A 20,031-nucleotide genomic window follows, 5' to 3' on the forward strand; every position below is an offset into this window, starting at 1 on the left:
TGTAAGGTATCCTTTGATGGTATTAGTTGTACATGAATTGTTGTATCCTAGGACATAAAATAGATACATATACATTTCAACCACAAGGGTGCGCTAATGAGCTACGAGAGAGAGAACAAAATGAATCCTAATAAAAGGACTGAAATTAGATGATTCCACTGTAGATCAGGGTTCAAATAAAAACATGACAGCCAGTGTATGACAAACTGAATCATATATGAATGGAAATGATCTGACTTCGTGATCTGTAAGATGAGTAACTTTAATACGTCAATCAGATTACACGATGTTCTTCACTATTTACAAAACGTAGCGACGTTTAAGACATGGATTTCATGCTGTAATATTAACGAAGGACCCAAAAGTAGTTTGAAGTTATGTTTTCATTTTATTAGCTAAACTAAAAACTTGTGTAAACGGAGAAATTGTCGCAGAAATCAGGCTTGTTTGCATAGCGATGATGAAACGTTGAATAATGTGCACTGTCTCTGTAAAAACTCAAACTCAAAATAACGCAACTGTACAGAGCCTCCGGACCGCATTTCTGGATCAAGTATAAATCTGCTTTTAGGGTGACAGTCTTGATTGAAGGGTCAAGGCAACGTCAGGGGTCAAGGTGACCGTCTTGATTGAAGGGTCAAGGCAACGTCAGGGGTCAAGGTGACAGTCTTGATTGAAGGGTCAAGGTGACAGTCTTGATTGAAGGGTCAAGGAAACGTCAGGGGTCAAGGTGACAGTCTTGATTGAAGGGTCAAGGTGACAGTCTTGATTGAAGGGTCAAGGAAACGTCAGGGGTCAAGGTGACAGTCTTGATTGAAGGGTCAAGGTGACAGTCTTGATTGAAGGGTCAAGGTGACTTCAGGGGTCTTGGGTCTCCCAGACTTCATCCTCATAGTTGGGGACGGAGGTCTGGGAGTGGTCTGCAGGGTGACCATCTCCATAACTAGCATTCAAAGCCCAGTCCATTGTGGTTTCCTGGAGGGGATGTGACTGTGAGCAGGCTGGTCCACTCTGTGTGTTCTCCTCCATGCTCTGGTCTTCTCCCACTTGTTGGGCTCCAGACTGCTCAGACACAGTCCCCCGGACCTCAGGGTTAGACTTCAGCTAAGATACGACATCAGGGTTTGAGGCGGCATCTGGCATCTCCTCAGGATGGACATCATTCAAAATGTCCACCTCTGAAGGTCCCTGACAGACTGGTGGTTTCTGGGTACCTTCTAGTGATGACCTCACCTGGTCACCTCTTTCATCTGGACCAACCAGAGCGGTAGCTGGGAGATCATCTGCTCTCTGATCATCTGCTCTCACTTCCTGTGTCTGGAGGTCAAGGTCAGGGTCACCTGTGGTCCCTGTTCTGCCCAGAGTTCCATCCTGGTCCTGAGTTTGACCCTCCACTACAAAGAAGTTGTTTCGGACAATGTAGCGAACACACTGCAGGAGCACGTTCCTCTCATGGCGGATGTCTGGGGCCAGTAACTGTAAAGGTCAGGGGTCATAGAACAATTCAGCAGGTAGAAAAAATGCCAACTACACATGCTACCTACACATGCTACCTACACATGCTAACCACACACGCTACCTACACACGCTACCTACACACGCTACCTACACACGCTACCTACACACGCTAACTACACACGCTACCTACACACGCTACCTACACATGCTAACTACACATGCTAACTACACATGCTACCTACACATGCTACCTACACATGCTACCTACACATGCTAACTACACACGCTACCTACACACGCTACCTACACACGCTACCTACACATGCTACCTACACATGCTAACTACATTCACAATACAGGCGTAAATGTTTATCTTTTATCTCAACACTGTAAAATCAGTTGTCCCTCGTTGCCTCTTTACCGGTGTCTTACCATCTCAAGCAGAGTGGCGCGGCGCTGTTGGGGGGTGTCCATGTTGTTTCGTCCTCCTCTCGCTCCTCTCCCCCTACCAGGTCTATGAGGACCAGACCCAGGCTGTGGTTCCCGGGGGGGCTCAGGGTAGAGTCTCTTAGCCCCAGATGAAGCACTGTTCTGGGGCTTGGCTGGCAGAGCCTTCAGCATTGCCTGGTTCTCCTTCAGCAGCTGACTTGTCCTCTGGATGGGCAGGACTGAGACACGTGTTGAGTAATGAAATATAATGAAAGTCAAAAAATATTAAAGCTAAAATGACAAGTAACAAGTCAGACGTCATAGTATTTTAAAAACTGTTTTTAGGTCTTACGTTCAGATTCAACAACAAGTCCATAGTAAAACACTGGAATCATTGGCGACGTCTTCTATTTGTTGCCTCCATACGGGGGACAACGGGCCTCCATACGGGCGACAACGGGCCTCCATACGGGGGACAACGGGCCTCCATACGGGGGACAACGGGCCTCCATACGGGGGACAACGGGCCTCCATACGGGGGGACAACGGGCCTCCATACGGGGGGACAACGGGCCTCCATACGGGGGGACAACGGGCCTCCATACGGGGGGGACAACGGGCCTCCATACGGGGGGGACAACGGGCCTCCATACGGGGGACAACGGGCCTCCATACGGGGGACAACGGGCCTCCATACGGGGGGACAACGGGCCTCCATACGGGGGGACAACGGGCCTCCATACGGGGGGACAACGGGCCTCCATACGGGGGGACAACGGGCCTCCATACGGGGGGACAACGGGCCTCCATACGGGGGACAACGGGCCTCCATACGGGGGACAACGGGCCTCCATACGGGGGACAACGGGCCTCCATACGGGGGACAACGGGCCTCCATACGGGGGACAACGGGCCTCCATACGGGGGGACAACAGGCCTCCATACGGGGGGACAACAGGCCTCCATACGGGGGACAACAGGCCTCCATACGGGGGGACAACAGGCCTCCATACGGGGGGACAACAGGCCTCCATACGGGGGGACAACAGGCCTCCATACGGGGGGACAACAGGCCTCCATACGGGGGACAACAGGCCTCCATACGGGGGACAACAGGCCTCCATACGGGGGACAACAGGCCTCCATACGGGGGACAACAGGCCTCCATACGGGGGACAACAGGCCTCCATACGGGGGACAACAGGCCTCCATACGGGGGACAACAGGCCTCCATACGGGGGGACAACAGGCCTCCATACGGGGGGACAACAGGCCTCCATACGGGGGGACAACAGGCCTCCATACGGGGGGACAACAGGCCTCCATACGGGGGGACAACAGGCCTCCATACGGGGGACAACAGGCCTCCATACGGGGGACAACAGGCCTCCATACGGGGGACAACAGGCCTCCATACGGGGGGACAACAGGCCTCCATACGGGGGGACAACAGGCCTCCATACGGGGGGACAACAGGCCTCCATACGGGGGGACAACAGGCCTCCATACGGGGGGACAACAGGCCTCCATACGGGGGACAACAGGCCTCCATACGGGGGACAACGGGCCTCCATACGGGGGACAACGGGCCTCCATACGGGGGGGACAACGGGCCTCCATACGGGGGGGACAACGGGCCTCCATACGGGGGACAACGGGCCTCCATACGGGGGACAACGGGCCTCCATACGGGGGGACAACGGGCCTCCATACGGGGGGACAACGGGCCTCCATACGGGGGGACAACGGGCCTCCATACGGGGGGACAACGGGCCTCCATACGGGGGACAACGGGCCTCCATACGGGGGACAACGGGCCTCCATACGGGGGACAACGGGCCTCCATACGGGGGACAACGGGCCTCCATACGGGGGACAACGGGCCTCCATACGGGGGACAACAGGCATCCATACGGGGGGACAACAGGCCTCCATACGGGGGGACAACAGGCCTCCATACGGGGGACAACAGGCCTCCATACGGGGGGACAACAGGCCTCCATACGGGGGGACAACAGGCCTCCATACGGGGGGACAACAGGCCTCCATACGGGGGGACAACAGGCCTCCATACGGGGGACAACAGGCCTCCATACGGGGGACAACAGGCCTCCATACGGGGGACAACAGGCCTCCATACGGGGGACAACAGGCCTCCATACGGGGGACAACAGGCCTCCATACGGGGGACAACAGGCCTCCATACGGGGGACAACAGGCCTCCATACGGGGGGACAACAGGCCTCCATACGGGGGGACAACAGGCCTCCATACGGGGGGACAACAGGCCTCCATACGGGGGGACAACAGGCCTCCATACGGGGGGACAACAGGCCTCCATACGGGGGACAACAGGCCTCCATACGGGGGACAACAGGCCTCCATACGGGGGACAACAGGCCTCCATACGGGGGACAACAGGCCTCCATACGGGGGACAACAGGCCTCCATACGGGGGGACAACAGGCCTCCATACGGGGGGACAACAGGCCTCCATACGGGGGGACAACAGGCCTCCATACGGGGGGACAACAGGCCTCCATACGGGGGGACAACAGGCCTCCATACGGGGGAAAACAGGCCTCCATACGGGGGACAACAGGCCTCCATACGGGGGACAACAGGCCTCCATACGGGGACAACAGGCCTCCATACGGGGACAACAGGCCTCCATACGGGGGACAACAGGCCTCCATACGGGGACAACAGGCCTCCATACGGGGACAACAGGCCTCCATACGGGGACAACAGGCCTCCATACGGGGGACAACAGGCCTCCATACGGGGGACAACAGGCCTCCATACGGGGGACAACAGGCCTCCATACGGGGGACAACAGGCTTCCATACGGGGGACAACAGGCTTCCATACGGGGGACAACAGGCCTCCATACGGGGACAACAGGCCTCCATACGGGGACAACAGGCCTCCATACGGGGGACAACAGGCCTCCATACGGGGGACACAGACAGCTGACATTTAAAGCTCACCTTGTGGTTCCTGGTCGCTGTCGCTGTCCGTCATGGAGCCGTAGCTGGCCATCAGAGATCCCAGCCCGGATGTCATTTGTTTAGGGGCCACAGTCACCCCACCTCCACTGGCTGGCTCCTCTGTATCAGAGTCTACAGAGGTCAGAGGTCAGAGTCAACAGGGGTCAGAGTAAGGGTCAGAGTCTACAGAGGTCAGAGTCTACAGGGGTCAGAGTCTACAGGGGTCAGAGTCTACAGGAGTCAGAGGTCAGAGTCAACAGGGGTCAGAGTCTACAGAAGTCAGAGTCTACAGGGGTCAGAGTCTACAGGGGTCAGAGTCTACAGGGGTCAGAGTCAACAGGGGTCAGAGTAAGGGTCAGAGTCAACAGGGGTCAGAGTCTACAGGGGTCAGAGTCTACAGAGGTCAGAGTCAACAGGGGTCAGAGTCTACAGGGGTCAGAGTCTACAGAGGTCAGAGTCTACAGGGGTCAGAGTCTACAGGGGTCAGAGTCTACAGGGGTCAGAGTCAACAGGGGTCAGAGTCAACAGGGGTCAGAGGTCAGAGTCAACAGGGGTCAGAGTAAGGGTCAGAGTCAACAGGGGTCAGAGTCTACAGAGGTCAGAGGTCAGAGTCTACAGGGGTCAGAGGAAGGGTCAGAGTCAACAGAGGTCAGAGTCTACAGGGGTCAGAGTCTACAGAGGTCAGAGTAAGGGTCAGAGTCAACAGAGGTCAGAGTCTACAGAGGTCAGAGTCAACAGAGGTCAGAGTCAACAGAGGTCAGAGTAAGGGTCAGAGTCTACAGGGGTCAGAGTAAGGGTCAGAGTAAGGGTCAGAGTAAAGGTCAGAGTAAGGGTCAGAGTCTACAGAGGTCAGAGTAAGAGTCAGAGTAAGGGTCAGAGTCTACAGGGCTCAGAGTAAGGGTCAGAGTAAGGGTCAGAGTCTACAGGGCTCAGTAAGGGTCAGAGTAAGGGTCAGAGTCTACAGGGGTCAGAGTAAGGGTCAGAGTAAGGGTCAGAGTCTACAGGGCTCAGAGTAAGGGTCAGAGTAAGGGTCAGAGTCTACAGAGGTCAGAGTAAGGGTCAGAGTAAGGGTCAGAGTAAGGGTCAGAGTCTACAGAGGTCAGAGTAAGGGTCAGAGTAAGGGTCAGAGTCTACAGAGGTCAGAGTAAGGGTCAGAGTCTACAGAGGTCAGAGTCAACAGAGGTCAGAGTAAGGGTCAGAGTAAAGGTCAGAGTAAGGGTCAGAGTAAAGGTCAGAGTCTACAGAGGTCAGAGTCTACAGGGGTCAGAGTAAGGGTCAGAGTCTACAGAGGTCAGAGTCTACAGGGGTCAGAGTCTACAGAGGTCAGAGGAAGGGTCAGAGGAAGGGTCAGAGTCTACAGAGGTCAGAGTCTACAGAGGTCAGAGTAAGGGTCAGAGACTACAGAGGTCAGAGGAAGGGTCAGAGTCTACAGAGGTCAGAGTCTACAGGGGTCAGAGGAAGGGTCAGTCTACAGAGGTCAGAGTCTACAGAGGTCAGAGGTCAGAGTCAACAGGGGTCAGAGGAAGGGTCAGAGTCTACAGGGGTCAGAGGAAGGGTCAGAGGAAGGGTCAGAGTCTACAGAGGTCAGAGTCTACAGAGGTCAGAGTAAGGGTCAGAGTCTACAGAGGAAGGGTCAGAGTCTACAGAGGTCAGAGTCTACAGAGGTCAGAGGAAGGGTCAGAGTCTACAGAGGTCAGAGTAAGGGTCAGAGTCTACAGAGGTCAGAGGAAGGGTCAGAGTCTACAGAGGTCAGAGGAAGGGTCAGAGTCTACAGGGGTTGTGTATACAGGGACAGACATTAGGGACCTTTAAAAAGCTTGTCTCTGGCAGGTTCCTGGATCACTGACCTGGGTCACTGTTGGCCAGAGCCCCCAGAGGGTCTCCGTCCCTGGGGAACTGAGTGAGGGGTGGAGGCCTCTCCGTGGGGGTTTGAGTGGGGTGTGGTGGTCTCTCTGACGGATGAGGACCCGGTCTGGCCCATCTGCCCCTCTGGAACCTTCCACCACGCTGTCCACGACCTCTACCCCTCATCCTCCTAACAACAGGACACACAGCGTGACCTTAATAGTTCAGGGTAGGTCCTGGAGGAAACTTGTGCATCAGTAGAATATCATCCTGTTGTATTTGTAACCTAACTTGTACCAACCAATAAAACGTAGGAAGAAGAAAGTAGACGTACCCAAACTGAGCCGTTTCCAGCACCGCGCCAGTCTCCTCCCTGGCATCCATCACTTTCCTCCTCTTCTCCACGTTCACCAGGGTTGGGTAGTTCCTGTACACAAAGAGACTGATGTTGTGCTTTCTGATAGTGTCACGTGACCTTGAAATTACTAAAAAGTGTTTCCTTCAAGGGTTGATTTTGGGACCCGTCCTCTTTACTATTTATATAATAATATTGGCCTCCCGTGGTCTAGAGTCTCTGCGTTCGCGCCCAGAGGGTTGATTTTGGGACCCGTCCTCTTTACTATTTATATAATAATATTGGCCTCCCGTGGTCCAGAGTCTCTGGGTTCGCGCCCAGAGGGTTGATTTTGGGACCCGTCCTCTTTACTATTTATATAATAATATTGGCCTCCCGGGTGGCGCAGTGGTCTAGGGTACTGCATCATCATTTTGGGACCCGTCCTCTTTACTATTTATATAATAATATAAATATAATAATATTGGTACATCTGCAAAAACCTGTAACATTCATCTATATGCTGATGATACTTCTGTACGCCATTGGCCCTGCTGCTGACCAATCAGAGCTGCCATCGGATGTGGTTAGCTATTGGCCCTGCTGCTGACCAATCAGAGCTGCCATCGGATGTGGTTAGCTATTGGCCCTGCTGCTGACCAATCAGAGCTGCCATCGGATGTGGTTAGCTATTGGCCCTGCTGCTGACCAATCAGAGCTGCCATTGGATGTGGTTAGCTATTGGCCCTGCTGCTGACCAATCAGAGCTGCCATCGGATGTGGTTAGCTATTGGCCCTGCTGCTGACCAATCAGAGCTGCCATTGGATGTGGTTAGCTATTGGCCCTGCTGCTGACCAATCAGAGCTGCCATTGGATGTGGTTAGCTATTGGCCCTGCTGCTGACCAATCAGAGCTGCCATCGCTCTGATTGCAGAAAGCCCATGTGGATTTCAAATGGGTTCTTCATGCGGGGAAAAAACTAAATACCCCAATGTGGAGGGTGTTACGGTACAGAGTCAATGTGGAGGCTATATACAGGGGGTACCGGTACAGAGTTAATGTGGAGGCTATATACAGGGGGTACCGGTACAGAGTCAATGTGGAGGCTATATACAGGGGCTACCGGTACAGAGTCAATGTGGAGGCTATATACAGGGTGTACCGGTACAGAGTCAATGTGGAGGCTATATACAGGGGGTACCGGTACAGAGTCAATGTGGAGGCTATATACAGGGGGTACCGGTACAGAGTCAATGTGGAGGCTATAAACAGGGTGTTACGGTACAGAGTCAATGTGGAGGCTATATACAGGGTGTTACGGTACAGAGTCAATGTGGAGGCTATATACAGGGGGTACCGGTACACAGTCAATGTGGAGGCTATATACAGGGGGTACCGGTACAGAGTCAATGTGGAGTCTATATACAGGGTGTTATGGTAGAGAGTCAATGTGGAGGCTATATACAGGGGGTACCGGTACAGAGTCAATGTGGAGGCTATATACAGGGGGTACCGGTACAGAGTCAATGTGGAGGCTATATACAGGGGGTACCGGTACAGAGTCAATGTGGAGGCTATATACAGGGGGTACCGGTACAGAGTCAATGTGGAGGCTATATACAGGGTGTTACGGTACAGAGTCAATGTGGAGGCTATATACAGGGTGTTACGGTACAGAGTCAATGTGGAGGCTATATACAGGGTGTTACGGTACAGAGTCAGTGTGGAGGCTATATACAGGGTGTTACGGTATAGAGTCAATGTGGAGGCTATATATAGGGTGTACCGGTACAGAGTCAATGTGGAGGCTATATACAGGGGGTACCAGTACAGAGTCAATGTGGAGTCTATATACAGGGGGTACCGGTACAGAGTCAATGTGGAGGCTATATACAGGGTGTTACGGTACAGAGTCAATGTGGAGGCTATATACAGGGTGTTACGGTACAGAGTCAATGTGGAGGCTATTTACAGGGGGTACTGGTACAGAGTCAATGTGGAGGCTATATACAGGGGGTACCGGTACAGAGTCAATGTGGAGGCTATAGACAGGGTGTTACGGTACAGAGTCAATGTGGAGGCTATATACAGGGTGTACCGGTACAGAGTCAATGTGGAGGCTATATACAGGGGGTACCGGTACAGAGTCAATGTGGAGGCTATATACAGGGGGTACCGGTACAGAGTCAGTGTGGAGGCTATATACAGGGGGTACCGGTACAGAGTCAATGTGGAGGCTATATACAGGGTGTTACGGTACAGAGTCAATGTGGAGGCTATATACAGGGGGTACCGGTACAGAGTCAGTGTGGAGGCTATATACAGGGTGTTACGGTACAGAGTCAGTGTGGAGGCTATAGACAGGGTGTTACGGTACAGAGTCAATGTGGAGGCTATAGACAGGGTGTTACGGTACAGAGTCAATGTGGGGGCTATATACAGGGTGTTACGGTATAGAGTCAATGTGGAGGCTATATACAGGGTGTACCAGTACAGAGTCAATGTGGAGGCTATATACAGGGGGTACCGGTACAGAGTCAATGTGGAGGCTATATACAGGGGGTACCGGTACAGAGTCAGTGTGGAGGCTATATACAGGGTGTTACGGTACAGAGTCAATGTGGAGGCTATAGACAGGGTGTTACGGTACAGAGTCAGTGTGGAGGCTATATACAGGGTGTTACGGTATAGAGTCAATGTGGAGGCTATATACAGGGTGTACCGGTACAGAGTCAATGTGGAGGCTATATACAGGGGGTACCGGTACAGAGTCAGTGTGGAGGCTATATACAGGGGGTACCGGTACAGAGTCAATGTGGAGGCTATATACAGGGTGTTACGGTACAGAGTCAATGTGGAGGCTATATACAGGGGGTACCGGTACAGAGTCAATGTGGAGGCTATATACAGGGGGTACCGGTACAGAGTCAGTGTGGAGGCTATATACAGGGTGTTACGGTACAGAGTCAATGTGGAGGCTATAGACAGGGTGTTACGGTACAGAGTCAATGTGGGGGCTATATACAGGGTGTTACGGTATAGAGTCAATGTGGAGGCTATATACAGGGTGTACCGGTACAGAGTCAATGTGGAGGCTATATACAGGGGGTACCGGTACAGAGTCAATGTGGAGGCTATATACAGGGGGTACCGGTACAGAGTCAGTGTGGAGGCTATATACAGGGTGTTACGGTACAGAGTCAATGTGGAGGCTATAGACAGGGTGTTACGGTACAGAGTCAGTGTGGAGGCTATATACAGGGTGTTACGGTATAGAGTCAATGTGGAGGCTATATACAGGGTGTACCGGTACAGAGTCAATGTGGAGGCTATATACAGGGGGTACCAGTACAGAGTCAATGTGGAGTCTATATACAGGGGGTACCGGTACAGAGTCAATGTGGAGGCTATATACAGGGTGTTACGGTACAGAGTCAATGTGGAGGCTATAGACAGGGTGTTACGGTACAGAGTCAATGTGGAGGCTATATACAGGGTGTACCGGTACAGAGTCAATGTGGAGGCTATATACAGGGGGTACCGGTACAGAGTCAATGTGGAGGCTATATACAGGGGGTACCGGTACAGAGTCAGTGTGGAGGCTATATACAGGGGGTACCGGTACAGAGTCAATGTGGAGGCTATATACAGGGGGTACCGGTACAGAGTCAGTGTGGAGGCTATATACAGGGTGTTACGGTACAGAGTCAATGTGGAGGCTATAGACAGGGTGTTACGGTACAGAGTCAATGTGGGGGCTATATACAGGGTGTTACGGTACAGAGTCAATGTGGAGGCTATATACAGGGTGTTACGGTACAGAGTCAATGTGGAGGCTATATACAGGGGGTACCCGTACAGAGTCAATGTGGAGGCTATATACAGGGTGGTACGGTACAGAGTCAATGTGGAGGCTATATACAGGGTGGTACGGTACAGAGTCAATGTGGAGGCTATATACAGGGTGTACCGGTACAGAGTCAATGTGGAGGCTATATACAGGGGGTACCGGTACAGAGTCAATGTGGAGGCTATATACAGGGGGTACCGGTACAGAGTCAATGTGGAGGCTATATACAGGGGGTACCGGTACAGAGTCAATGTGGAGGCTATATACAGGGGGTACCGGTACAGAGTCAATGTGGAGACTATATACAGGGGGTACCGGTACAGAGTCAATGTGGAGGCTATATACAGGGGGTACCGGTACAGAGTCAATGTGGAGGCTATATACAGGGGGTACCGGTACAGAGTCAATGTGGAGGCTATATACAGGGTGTTACGGTACAGAGTCAATGCGGAGGCTATATACAGGGGGTACCGGTACAGAGTCAATGTGGAGGTTATATACAGGGGGTACCGGTACAGAGTCAATGTGGAGGCTATATACAGGGGGTACCGGTACAGAGTCAATGTGGAGACTATATACAGGGGGTACCGGTACAGAGTCAATGTGGAGGCTATATACAGGGTGTTACGGTACAGAGTCAATGTGGAGACTATATACAGGGTGTTACGGTACAGAGTCAATGTGGAGGCTATATACAGGGGGTACCGGTACAGAGTCAATGTGGAGACTATATACAGGGGGTACCGGTACAGAGTCAATGTGGAGGCTATATACAGGGGGTACCGGTACAGAGTCAATGTGGAGGCTATATACAGGGGGTACCGGTACAGAGTCAATGTGGAGGCTATATACAGGGGGTACCGGTACAGAGTCAATGTGGAGGCTATATACAGGGGGTACCGGTACAGAGTCAATGTGGAGGCTATATACAGGGGGTACCGGTACAGAGTCAATGTGGAGACTATATACAGGGGGTACCGGTACAGAGTCAATGTGGAGGCTATATACAGGGGGTACCGGTACAGAGTCAATGTGGAGGCTATATACAGGGGGTACCGGTACAGAGTCAATGTGGAGGCTAGATACAGGGTGTTACGGTACAGAGTCAATGTGGAGGCTATATACAGGGGGTACCGGTACAGAGTCAATGTGGAGGCTATATACAGGGGGTACCGGTACAGAGTCAATGTGGAGGCTATATACAGGGTGTTACGGTACAGAGTCAATGTGGAGGCTATATACAGGGGGTAACGGTACAGAGTCAATGTGGAGGCTATATACAGGGTGTTACGGTACAGAGTCAATGTGGAGGCTATATACAGGGTGTTACGGTACAGAGTCAATGTGGAGGCTATATACAGGGTGTTACGGTACAGAGTCAATGTGGAGGCTATATACAGGGTGTTACGGTACAGAGTCAATGTGGAGGCTATATACAGGGGGTACCGGTACAGAGTCAGTGTGGAGGCTATATACAGGGTGTTACGGTACAGAGTCAATGTGGAGGCTATATACAGGGGGTACCGGTACAGAGTCAATGTGGAGGCTATATACAGGGGGTACCGGTACAGAGTCAATGTGGAGGCTATATACAGGGGGTACCGGTACAGAGTCAATGTGGGGGCTATATACAGGGGGTACCGGTACAGAGTCAATGTGGAGGCTATATACAGGCGGTACCGGTACAGAGTCAATGTGGAGGCTATATACAGGGGGTACCGGTACAGAGTCAATGTGGAGGCTATATACAGGGGGTACCGGTACAGAGTCAATGTGGAGGCTATATACAGGGGGTACCGGTACAGAGTCAATGTGGAGGCTATATACAGGGGGTACTGGTACAGAGTCAATGTGGAGGCTATATACAGGGTGTTACGGTACAGAGTCAATGTGGAGGCTATATACAGGGGGTACCGGTACAGAGTCAATGTGGAGGCTATATACAGGGGGTACCGGTACAGAGTCAATGTGGAGGCTATATACAGGGGGTACCGGTACAGAGTCAATGTGGAGGCTATATACAGGGGGTACCGGTACAGAGTCAATGTGGAGGCTATATACAGGGGGTACCGGTACAGAGTCAATGTGGAGGCTATATACAGGGGGTACCGGTACAGAGTCAATGTGGAGACTATATACAGGGGGTACCGGTACAGAGTCAATGTGGAGGCTATATACAGGGGGTACCGGTACAGAGTCAATGTGGAGGCTATATACAGGGGGTACCGGTACAGAGTCAATGTGGAGGCTAGATACAGGGTGTTACGGTACAGAGTCAATGTGGAGGCTATATACAGGGGGTACCGGTACAGAGTCAATGTGGAGGCTATATACAGGGGGTACCGGTACAGAGTCAATGTGGAGGCTATATACAGGGTGTTACGGTACAGAGTCAATGTGGAGGCTATATACAGGGGGTAACGGTACAGAGTCAATGTGGAGGCTATATACAGGGGGTTACGGTACAGAGTCAATGTGGAGGCTATATACAGGGTGTTACGGTACAGAGTCAATGTGGAGGCTATATACAGGGTGTTACGGTACAGAGTCAATGTGGAGGCTATATACAGGGTGTTACGGTACAGAGTCAATGTGGAGGCTATATACAGGGGGTACCGGTACAGAGTCAGTGTGGAGGCTATATACAGGGTGTTACGGTACAGAGTCAATGTGGAGGCTATATACAGGGGGTACCGGTACAGAGTCAATGTGGAGGCTATATACAGGGGGTACCGGTACAGAGTCAATGTGGAGGCTATATACAGGGGGTACCGGTACAGAGTCAATGTGGGGGCTATATACAGGGGGTACCGGTACAGAGTCAATGTGGAGGCTATATACAGGCGGTACCGGTACAGAGTCAATGTGGAGGCTATATACAGGGGGTACCGGTACAGAGTCAATGTGGAGGCTATATACAGGGGGTACCGGTACAGAGTCAATGTGGAGGCTATATACAGGGGGTACCGGTACAGAGTCAATGTGGAGGCTATATACAGGGGGTACCGGTACAGAGTCAATGTGGAGGCTATATACAGGGGGTATCGGTACAGAGTCAATGTGGAGGCTATATACAGGGTGTTACGGTACAGAGTCAATGTGGAGGCTATATACAGGGGGTACCAGTACAGAGTCAATGTGGAGGCTATATACAGGGGGTACCGGTACAGAGTCAATGTGGAGGCTATATACAGGGGGTACCGGTACAGAGTCAATGTGGAGGCTATATACAGGGTGTTACAGTACAGAGTCAATGTGGAGGCTATATACAGGGGGTACTGGTACAGAGTCAATGTGGAGGCTATATACAGGGGGTACCGGTACAGAGTCAATGTGGAGGCTATATACAGGGGGTACTGGTACAGAGTCAATGTGGAGGCTATATACAGGGTGTTACGGTACAGAGTCAATATGGAGGCTATATACAGGGGGTACCGGTACAGAGTCAATGTGGAGGCTATATACAGGCGGTACTGGTACAGAGTCAATGTGGAGACTATATACAGGGGGTACCGGTACAGAGTCAGTGTGGAGGCTATATACAGGGGGTACTGGTACAGAGTCAATGTGGAGACTATATACAGGGTGTTACGGTACAGAGTCAATGTGGAGGCTATATACAGTGGGTACCGGTACAGAGTCAATGTGGAGGCTATATACAGGGGGTACCGGTACAGAGTCAATGTGGAGGCTATATACAGGGGGTACCGGTACAGAGTCAGTGTGGAGGCTATATACAAAACATTCTACTGACCTGCGCCTTTCCGCTCTCCATTTAGAAATCTCCTCTGGAGTGTCCAGCTTGATTCTCTTTGCCCCTGGGGCGTGGTTCTACAGGAGATGGTACAGGAGGAGGTTAAACGCATGGTTCCAGACAGGAGGAGGTTAAACACATGGTTCCAGACAGGAGGAGGTTAAACACATGGTTCTACAGGAGATGGTACAGGAGGTTAAACACATGGTTCTACAGGAGATGGTACAGGAGGAGATTAATCACATGGTTCTACAGGAGATGGTACAGGAGGTTAAACACATGGTTCCAGACAGGAGGAGGTTAAACACATGGTTCCAGACAGGAGGAGGTTAAACACATGGTTCCAGACAGGAGGAGGTTAAACACATGGTTCCAGACAGGAGGAGGTTAAACACATGGTTCCAGACAGGAGGAGGTTAAACACATGGTTCCAGACAGGAGGAGGTTAAACACATGGTTCCAGACAGGAGGAGGTTAAACACATGGTTCCAGACAGGAGGAGGTTAAACACATGGTTCCAGACAGGAGGAGGTTAAACACATGGTTCCAGACAGGAGGAGGTTAAACACATGGTTCCAGACAGGAGGAGGTTAAACACATGGTTCCAGACAGGAGGAGGTTAAACACATGGTTCCAGACAGGAGGAGGTTAAACGCATGGTTCCAGACAGGAGGAGGTTAAACGCATGGTTCCAGACAGGAGGAGGTTAAACGCATGGTTCCAGACAGGAGGAGGTTAAACACATGGTTCCAGACAGGAGGAGGTTAAACACATGGTTCCAGACAGGAGGAGGTTAAACGCATGGTTCCAGACAGGAGGAGGTTAAACGCATGGTTCCAGACAGGAGGAGGTTAAACGCATGGTTCCAGACAGGAGGAGGTTAAACACATGGTTCCAGACAGGAGGAGGTTAAACACATGGTTCCAGACAGGAGGAGGTTAATGCTTATAGAAATACACGTATAGAAGCAACAGTGACAGTTGTGGCTGCTTTGTGTGATGTTGTCTCTACATTCTTGACGTTTGTGCTGTTGACTGTTGACCCAGTAATGTTTGTACCATGTTGTTGTTGTTGTCATGTGTTGCTGACTTGTTGTTGTTGTCTTAGGTCTCTCTTGTTGTGATGTTGTCTCTCTTGTTGTGATGTGCACTTTGTCAAATATTTATACTGTATTTATGTTTAATCCCAGGCCCCAGTCCCCGCAGGAGGCCTTTTGCTAGGCCGTCATTGTAAATAAGAATTTGTTCTTAACAGACTTGCCTAGTTAAATAAAGGTTAAATAAAATAAAAAAAATATACAGAAGAGGTTAATGCTTGGTTCTATACAGATGAGAGGGGTTGATGGGTAATAGCCGAGGCTGGCGGTCTACTTACATTTTTCCAGTGAATGTTGACCAGCTTCTCATGAGCAGTGAAGCGGCAGTCTTCAACCGAGCACTATAAAACAGAAGTCTCTTTTACTAAAGGCAGTCTAACACAAGGCTTTGCCTGTTTTACTAAAGGTAGACTAACACAAGGCTTTGCCTGTTTTACTAAAGGTAGACTAACACAAGGCTTTGCCCGTTTTACTAAAGGTAGACTAGCACAAGGCTTTGCCCGTTTTACTAAAGGGAGACTAACACAAGGCTTTGCCCGTTTTACTAAAGGTAGACTAACACAAGGCTTTGCCTGTTTTACTAAAGGTAGACTAACACAAGGCTTTTCCTGTTTTACTAAAGGTAGACTAACACAAGGCTTTGCCTGTTTTACTAAAGGTAGACTAACACAAGGCTTTGCCCGTTTTACTAAAGGTAGACTAGCACAAGGCTTTGCCCGTTTTACTAAAGGTAGACTAACAACGGAAGTGCTTTCTCTGGAACAGGCCCAGATCCCTGTGATTTGCGTGAAGAGGAGGTGGAGAAAAAGGGGCCGAAGGGCGGACAGCCTTCTGAAAACTCGTAGGTGATGGAATAAAACCCCACTTCCTTCCGTTCTGCAGACCTGCCATCTTTGGACAATAAAATCAATGAGTTACGCGGAAGATTAACCAACGGAACATTCAAAACTGTAACATCTGATGCTTCAGAGAGACGTGGCTGAACGATGACACTATCAACATACAGCTGGCTGGTTATACGCTGGGACACTATCAACATACAGCTGGCTGGTTATACGCTGTGACACTATCAACATACAGCTGGCTGGTTATATGCTGTACCGGCAGGCTGTGACACTATCAACATACAGCTGTCTGGTTATACGCTGTGACACTATCAACATACAGCTGGCTGGTTATACGCTGTGATACTATCAACATACAGCTGGCTGGTTATACGCTGTGACACTATCAACATACAGCTGGCTGGTTATACGCTGTGATACTATCAACATACAGCTGGCTGGTTATACGCTGTGATACTATCAACATACAGCTGGCTGGTTATACGCTGTGACACTATCAACATACAGCTGGCTGGTTATACGCTGTGATACTATCAACATACAGCTGGCTGGTTATACGCTGCACCGGCAGGCTGTGACACTATCAACATACAGCTGGCTGGTTATACGCTGTGACACTATCAACATACAGCTGGCTGGTTATACGCTGTGACACTATCAACATACAGCTGGCTGGTTATACGCTGTGATACTATCAACATACAGCTGGCTGGTTATACGCTGTGACACTATCAACATACAGCTGGCTGGTTATACGCTGTGATACTATCAACATACAGCTGGCTGGTTATACGCTGTGACACTATCAACATACAGCTGGCTGGTTATACGCTGTGACACTATCAACATACAGCTGGCTGGTTATACGCTGTGATACTATCAATATACAGCTGGCTGGTTATACGCTGTGACACTATCAACATACAGCTGGCTGGTTATACGCTGTGATACTATCAACATACAGCTGGCTGGTTATACGCTGTGATACTATCAACATACAGCTGGCTGGTTATACGCTGTGACACTATCAACATACAGCTGGCTGGTTATACGCTGTGATACTATCAACATACAGCTGGCTGGTTATACGCTGTGATACTATCAACATACAGCTGGCTGGTTATACGCTGTGACACTATCAACATACAGCTGGCTGGTTATACGCTGTGATACTATCAACATACAGCTGGCTGGTTATACGCTGTGACACTATCAACATACAGCTGGCTGGTTATACGCTGTGATACTATCAACATACAGCTGGCTGGTTATACGCTGTGACACTATCAACATACAGCTGGCTGGTTATACGCTGTGACACTATCAACATACAGCTGGCTGGTTATACGCTGTGATACTATCAACATACAGCTGGCTGGTTATACGCTGTGACACTATCAACATACAGCTGGCTGGTTATACGCTGTGATACTATCAACATACAGCTGGCTGGTTATACGCTGTGATACTATCAACATACAGCTGGCTGGTTATACGCTGTGATACTGTCAACATACAGCTGGCTGGTTATACGCTGCACCGGCAGGCTGTGACACTATCAACATACAGCTGGCTGGTTATACGCTGCACCGGCAGGCTGTGACACTATCAACATACAGCTGGCTGGTTATACGCTGTGATACTATCAACATACAGCTGGCTGGTTATACGCTGTGATACTATCAACATACAGCTGGCTGGTTATACGCTGCACCGGCAGGCTGTGACACTATCACCATACAGCTGGCTGGTTATACGCTGCACCGGCAGGCTGTGACACTATCAACATACAGCTGGCTGGTTATACGCTGCACCGGCAGGCTGTGACACTATCAACATACAGCTGGCTGGTTATACGCTGTGATACTATCAACATACAGCTGGCTGGTTATACGCTGTGACACTATCAACATACAGCTGGCTGGTTATACGCTGTGACACTATCAACATACAGCTGGCTGGTTATACGCTGTGACACTATCAACATACAGCTGGCTGGTTATACGCTGTGACACTATCAACATACAGCTGGCTGGTTATACGCTGTGACACTATCAACATACAGCTGGCTGGTTATACGCTGTGATACTATCAACATACAGCTGGCTGGTTATACGCTGTGATACTATCAACATACAGCTGGCTGGTTATACGCTGCACCGGCAGGCTGTGACACTATCACCATACAGCTGGCTGGTTATACGCTGCACCGGCAGGCTGTGACACTATCAACATACAGCTGGCTGGTTATACGCTGCACCGGCAGGCTGTGACACTATCAACATACAGCTGGCTGGTTATACGCTGTGACACTATCAACATACAGCTGGCTGGTTATACGCTGTGACACTATCAACATACAGCTGGCTGGTTATACGCTGTGATACTATCAACATACAGCTGGCTGGTTATACGCTGTGACACTATCAACATACAGCTGGCTGGTTATACGCTGTGACACTATCAACATACAGCTGGCTGGTTATACGCTGTGATACTATCAACATACAGCTGGCTGGTTATACGCTGTGACACTATCAACATACAGCTGGCTGGTTATACGCTGTGACACTATCAACATACAGCTGGCTGGTTATACGCTGTGATACTATCAACATACAGCTGGCTGGTTATACGCTGTGATACTATCAACATACAGCTGGCTGGTTATACGCTGTGACACTATCAACATACAGCTGGCTGGTTATACGCTGTGATACTATCAACATACAGCTGGCTGGTTATACGCTGTGACACTATCAACATACAGCTGGCTGGTTATACGCTGTGATACTGTCAACATACAGCTGGCTGGTTATACGCTGTGATACTATCAACATACAGCTGGCTGGTTATACGCTGTGACACTATCAACATACAGCTGGCTGGTTATACGCTGTGATACTATCAACATACAGCTGGCTGGTTATACGCTGCACCGGCAGGATAGAACAGCGGCGTCTGGAATAAATTAATTAAATTTAAAAAACTCTGGACCACCTTTACTCCACACACAGAGACACATACAAAGCTCTCCCTCCCTCCATTTGGCGAATCTGACCATAATTCTATTCTCCTGATTCCTGCTTATCAGCAAAAACTAAAGCAAGAAGTACCAGTAAGTAGATCAATAAAAAGTGGTCAGATGACGCAGATGCTAAGCTGCAGGACTGTTTTGCTGACTGGAATATGTTCTGGGATTCCGCCGATGGCATTGAGGAGTACACCACATCAGTCATTGGCTTCATCAGCATTAATAACGATGTCCCCACAGTGACCGTACATACCCCAACCAGAAGATGGATTACAGGCAACATCCACACTGAGCTGAAGGCTAGAGCGAACGCTTTCAAGGAGAAGGACTAACCCGGAAGCTTACAAGAAATTCTGCTATGCCCACTGACGAACCATTAAAACAGGTAAAGCTTC

General features: G+C 50.4%; 1 protein-coding gene across 2 annotated transcripts in view; it reads right to left on the reverse strand.

Annotated features, from left to right (window-relative positions):
* Window positions 1-244: 244 nt before the first annotated feature.
* The window catches only part of LOC129844364 (FMR1-interacting protein NUFIP1-like), a 31,659-nt gene continuing 11,872 nt past the window's right edge, over window positions 245-20,031 (reverse strand). For both annotated transcript variants that reach the window (XM_055912684.1, XM_055912683.1), the window contains exons 4-10: window positions 16,036-16,098; window positions 14,662-14,738; window positions 7,057-7,149; window positions 6,725-6,912; window positions 4,878-5,009; window positions 1,891-2,126; window positions 245-1,476 (exon numbers count right to left, since the gene is read on the reverse strand). In XM_055912684.1, the coding sequence (XP_055768659.1) occupies window positions 1,105-1,476; window positions 1,891-2,126; window positions 4,878-5,009; window positions 6,725-6,912; window positions 7,057-7,149; window positions 14,662-14,738; window positions 16,036-16,098 (1,161 nt within the window). In that variant the 3' untranslated portion in view covers window positions 245-1,104. The remainder of the gene's footprint in view (window positions 1,477-1,890; window positions 2,127-4,877; window positions 5,010-6,724; window positions 6,913-7,056; window positions 7,150-14,661; window positions 14,739-16,035; window positions 16,099-20,031) is intronic.

This window comes from Salvelinus fontinalis, unplaced genomic scaffold, assembly GCF_029448725.1.
Source record: "Salvelinus fontinalis isolate EN_2023a unplaced genomic scaffold, ASM2944872v1 scaffold_0199, whole genome shotgun sequence".
Taxonomy (NCBI): Eukaryota; Metazoa; Chordata; class Actinopteri; order Salmoniformes; family Salmonidae; genus Salvelinus; species Salvelinus fontinalis.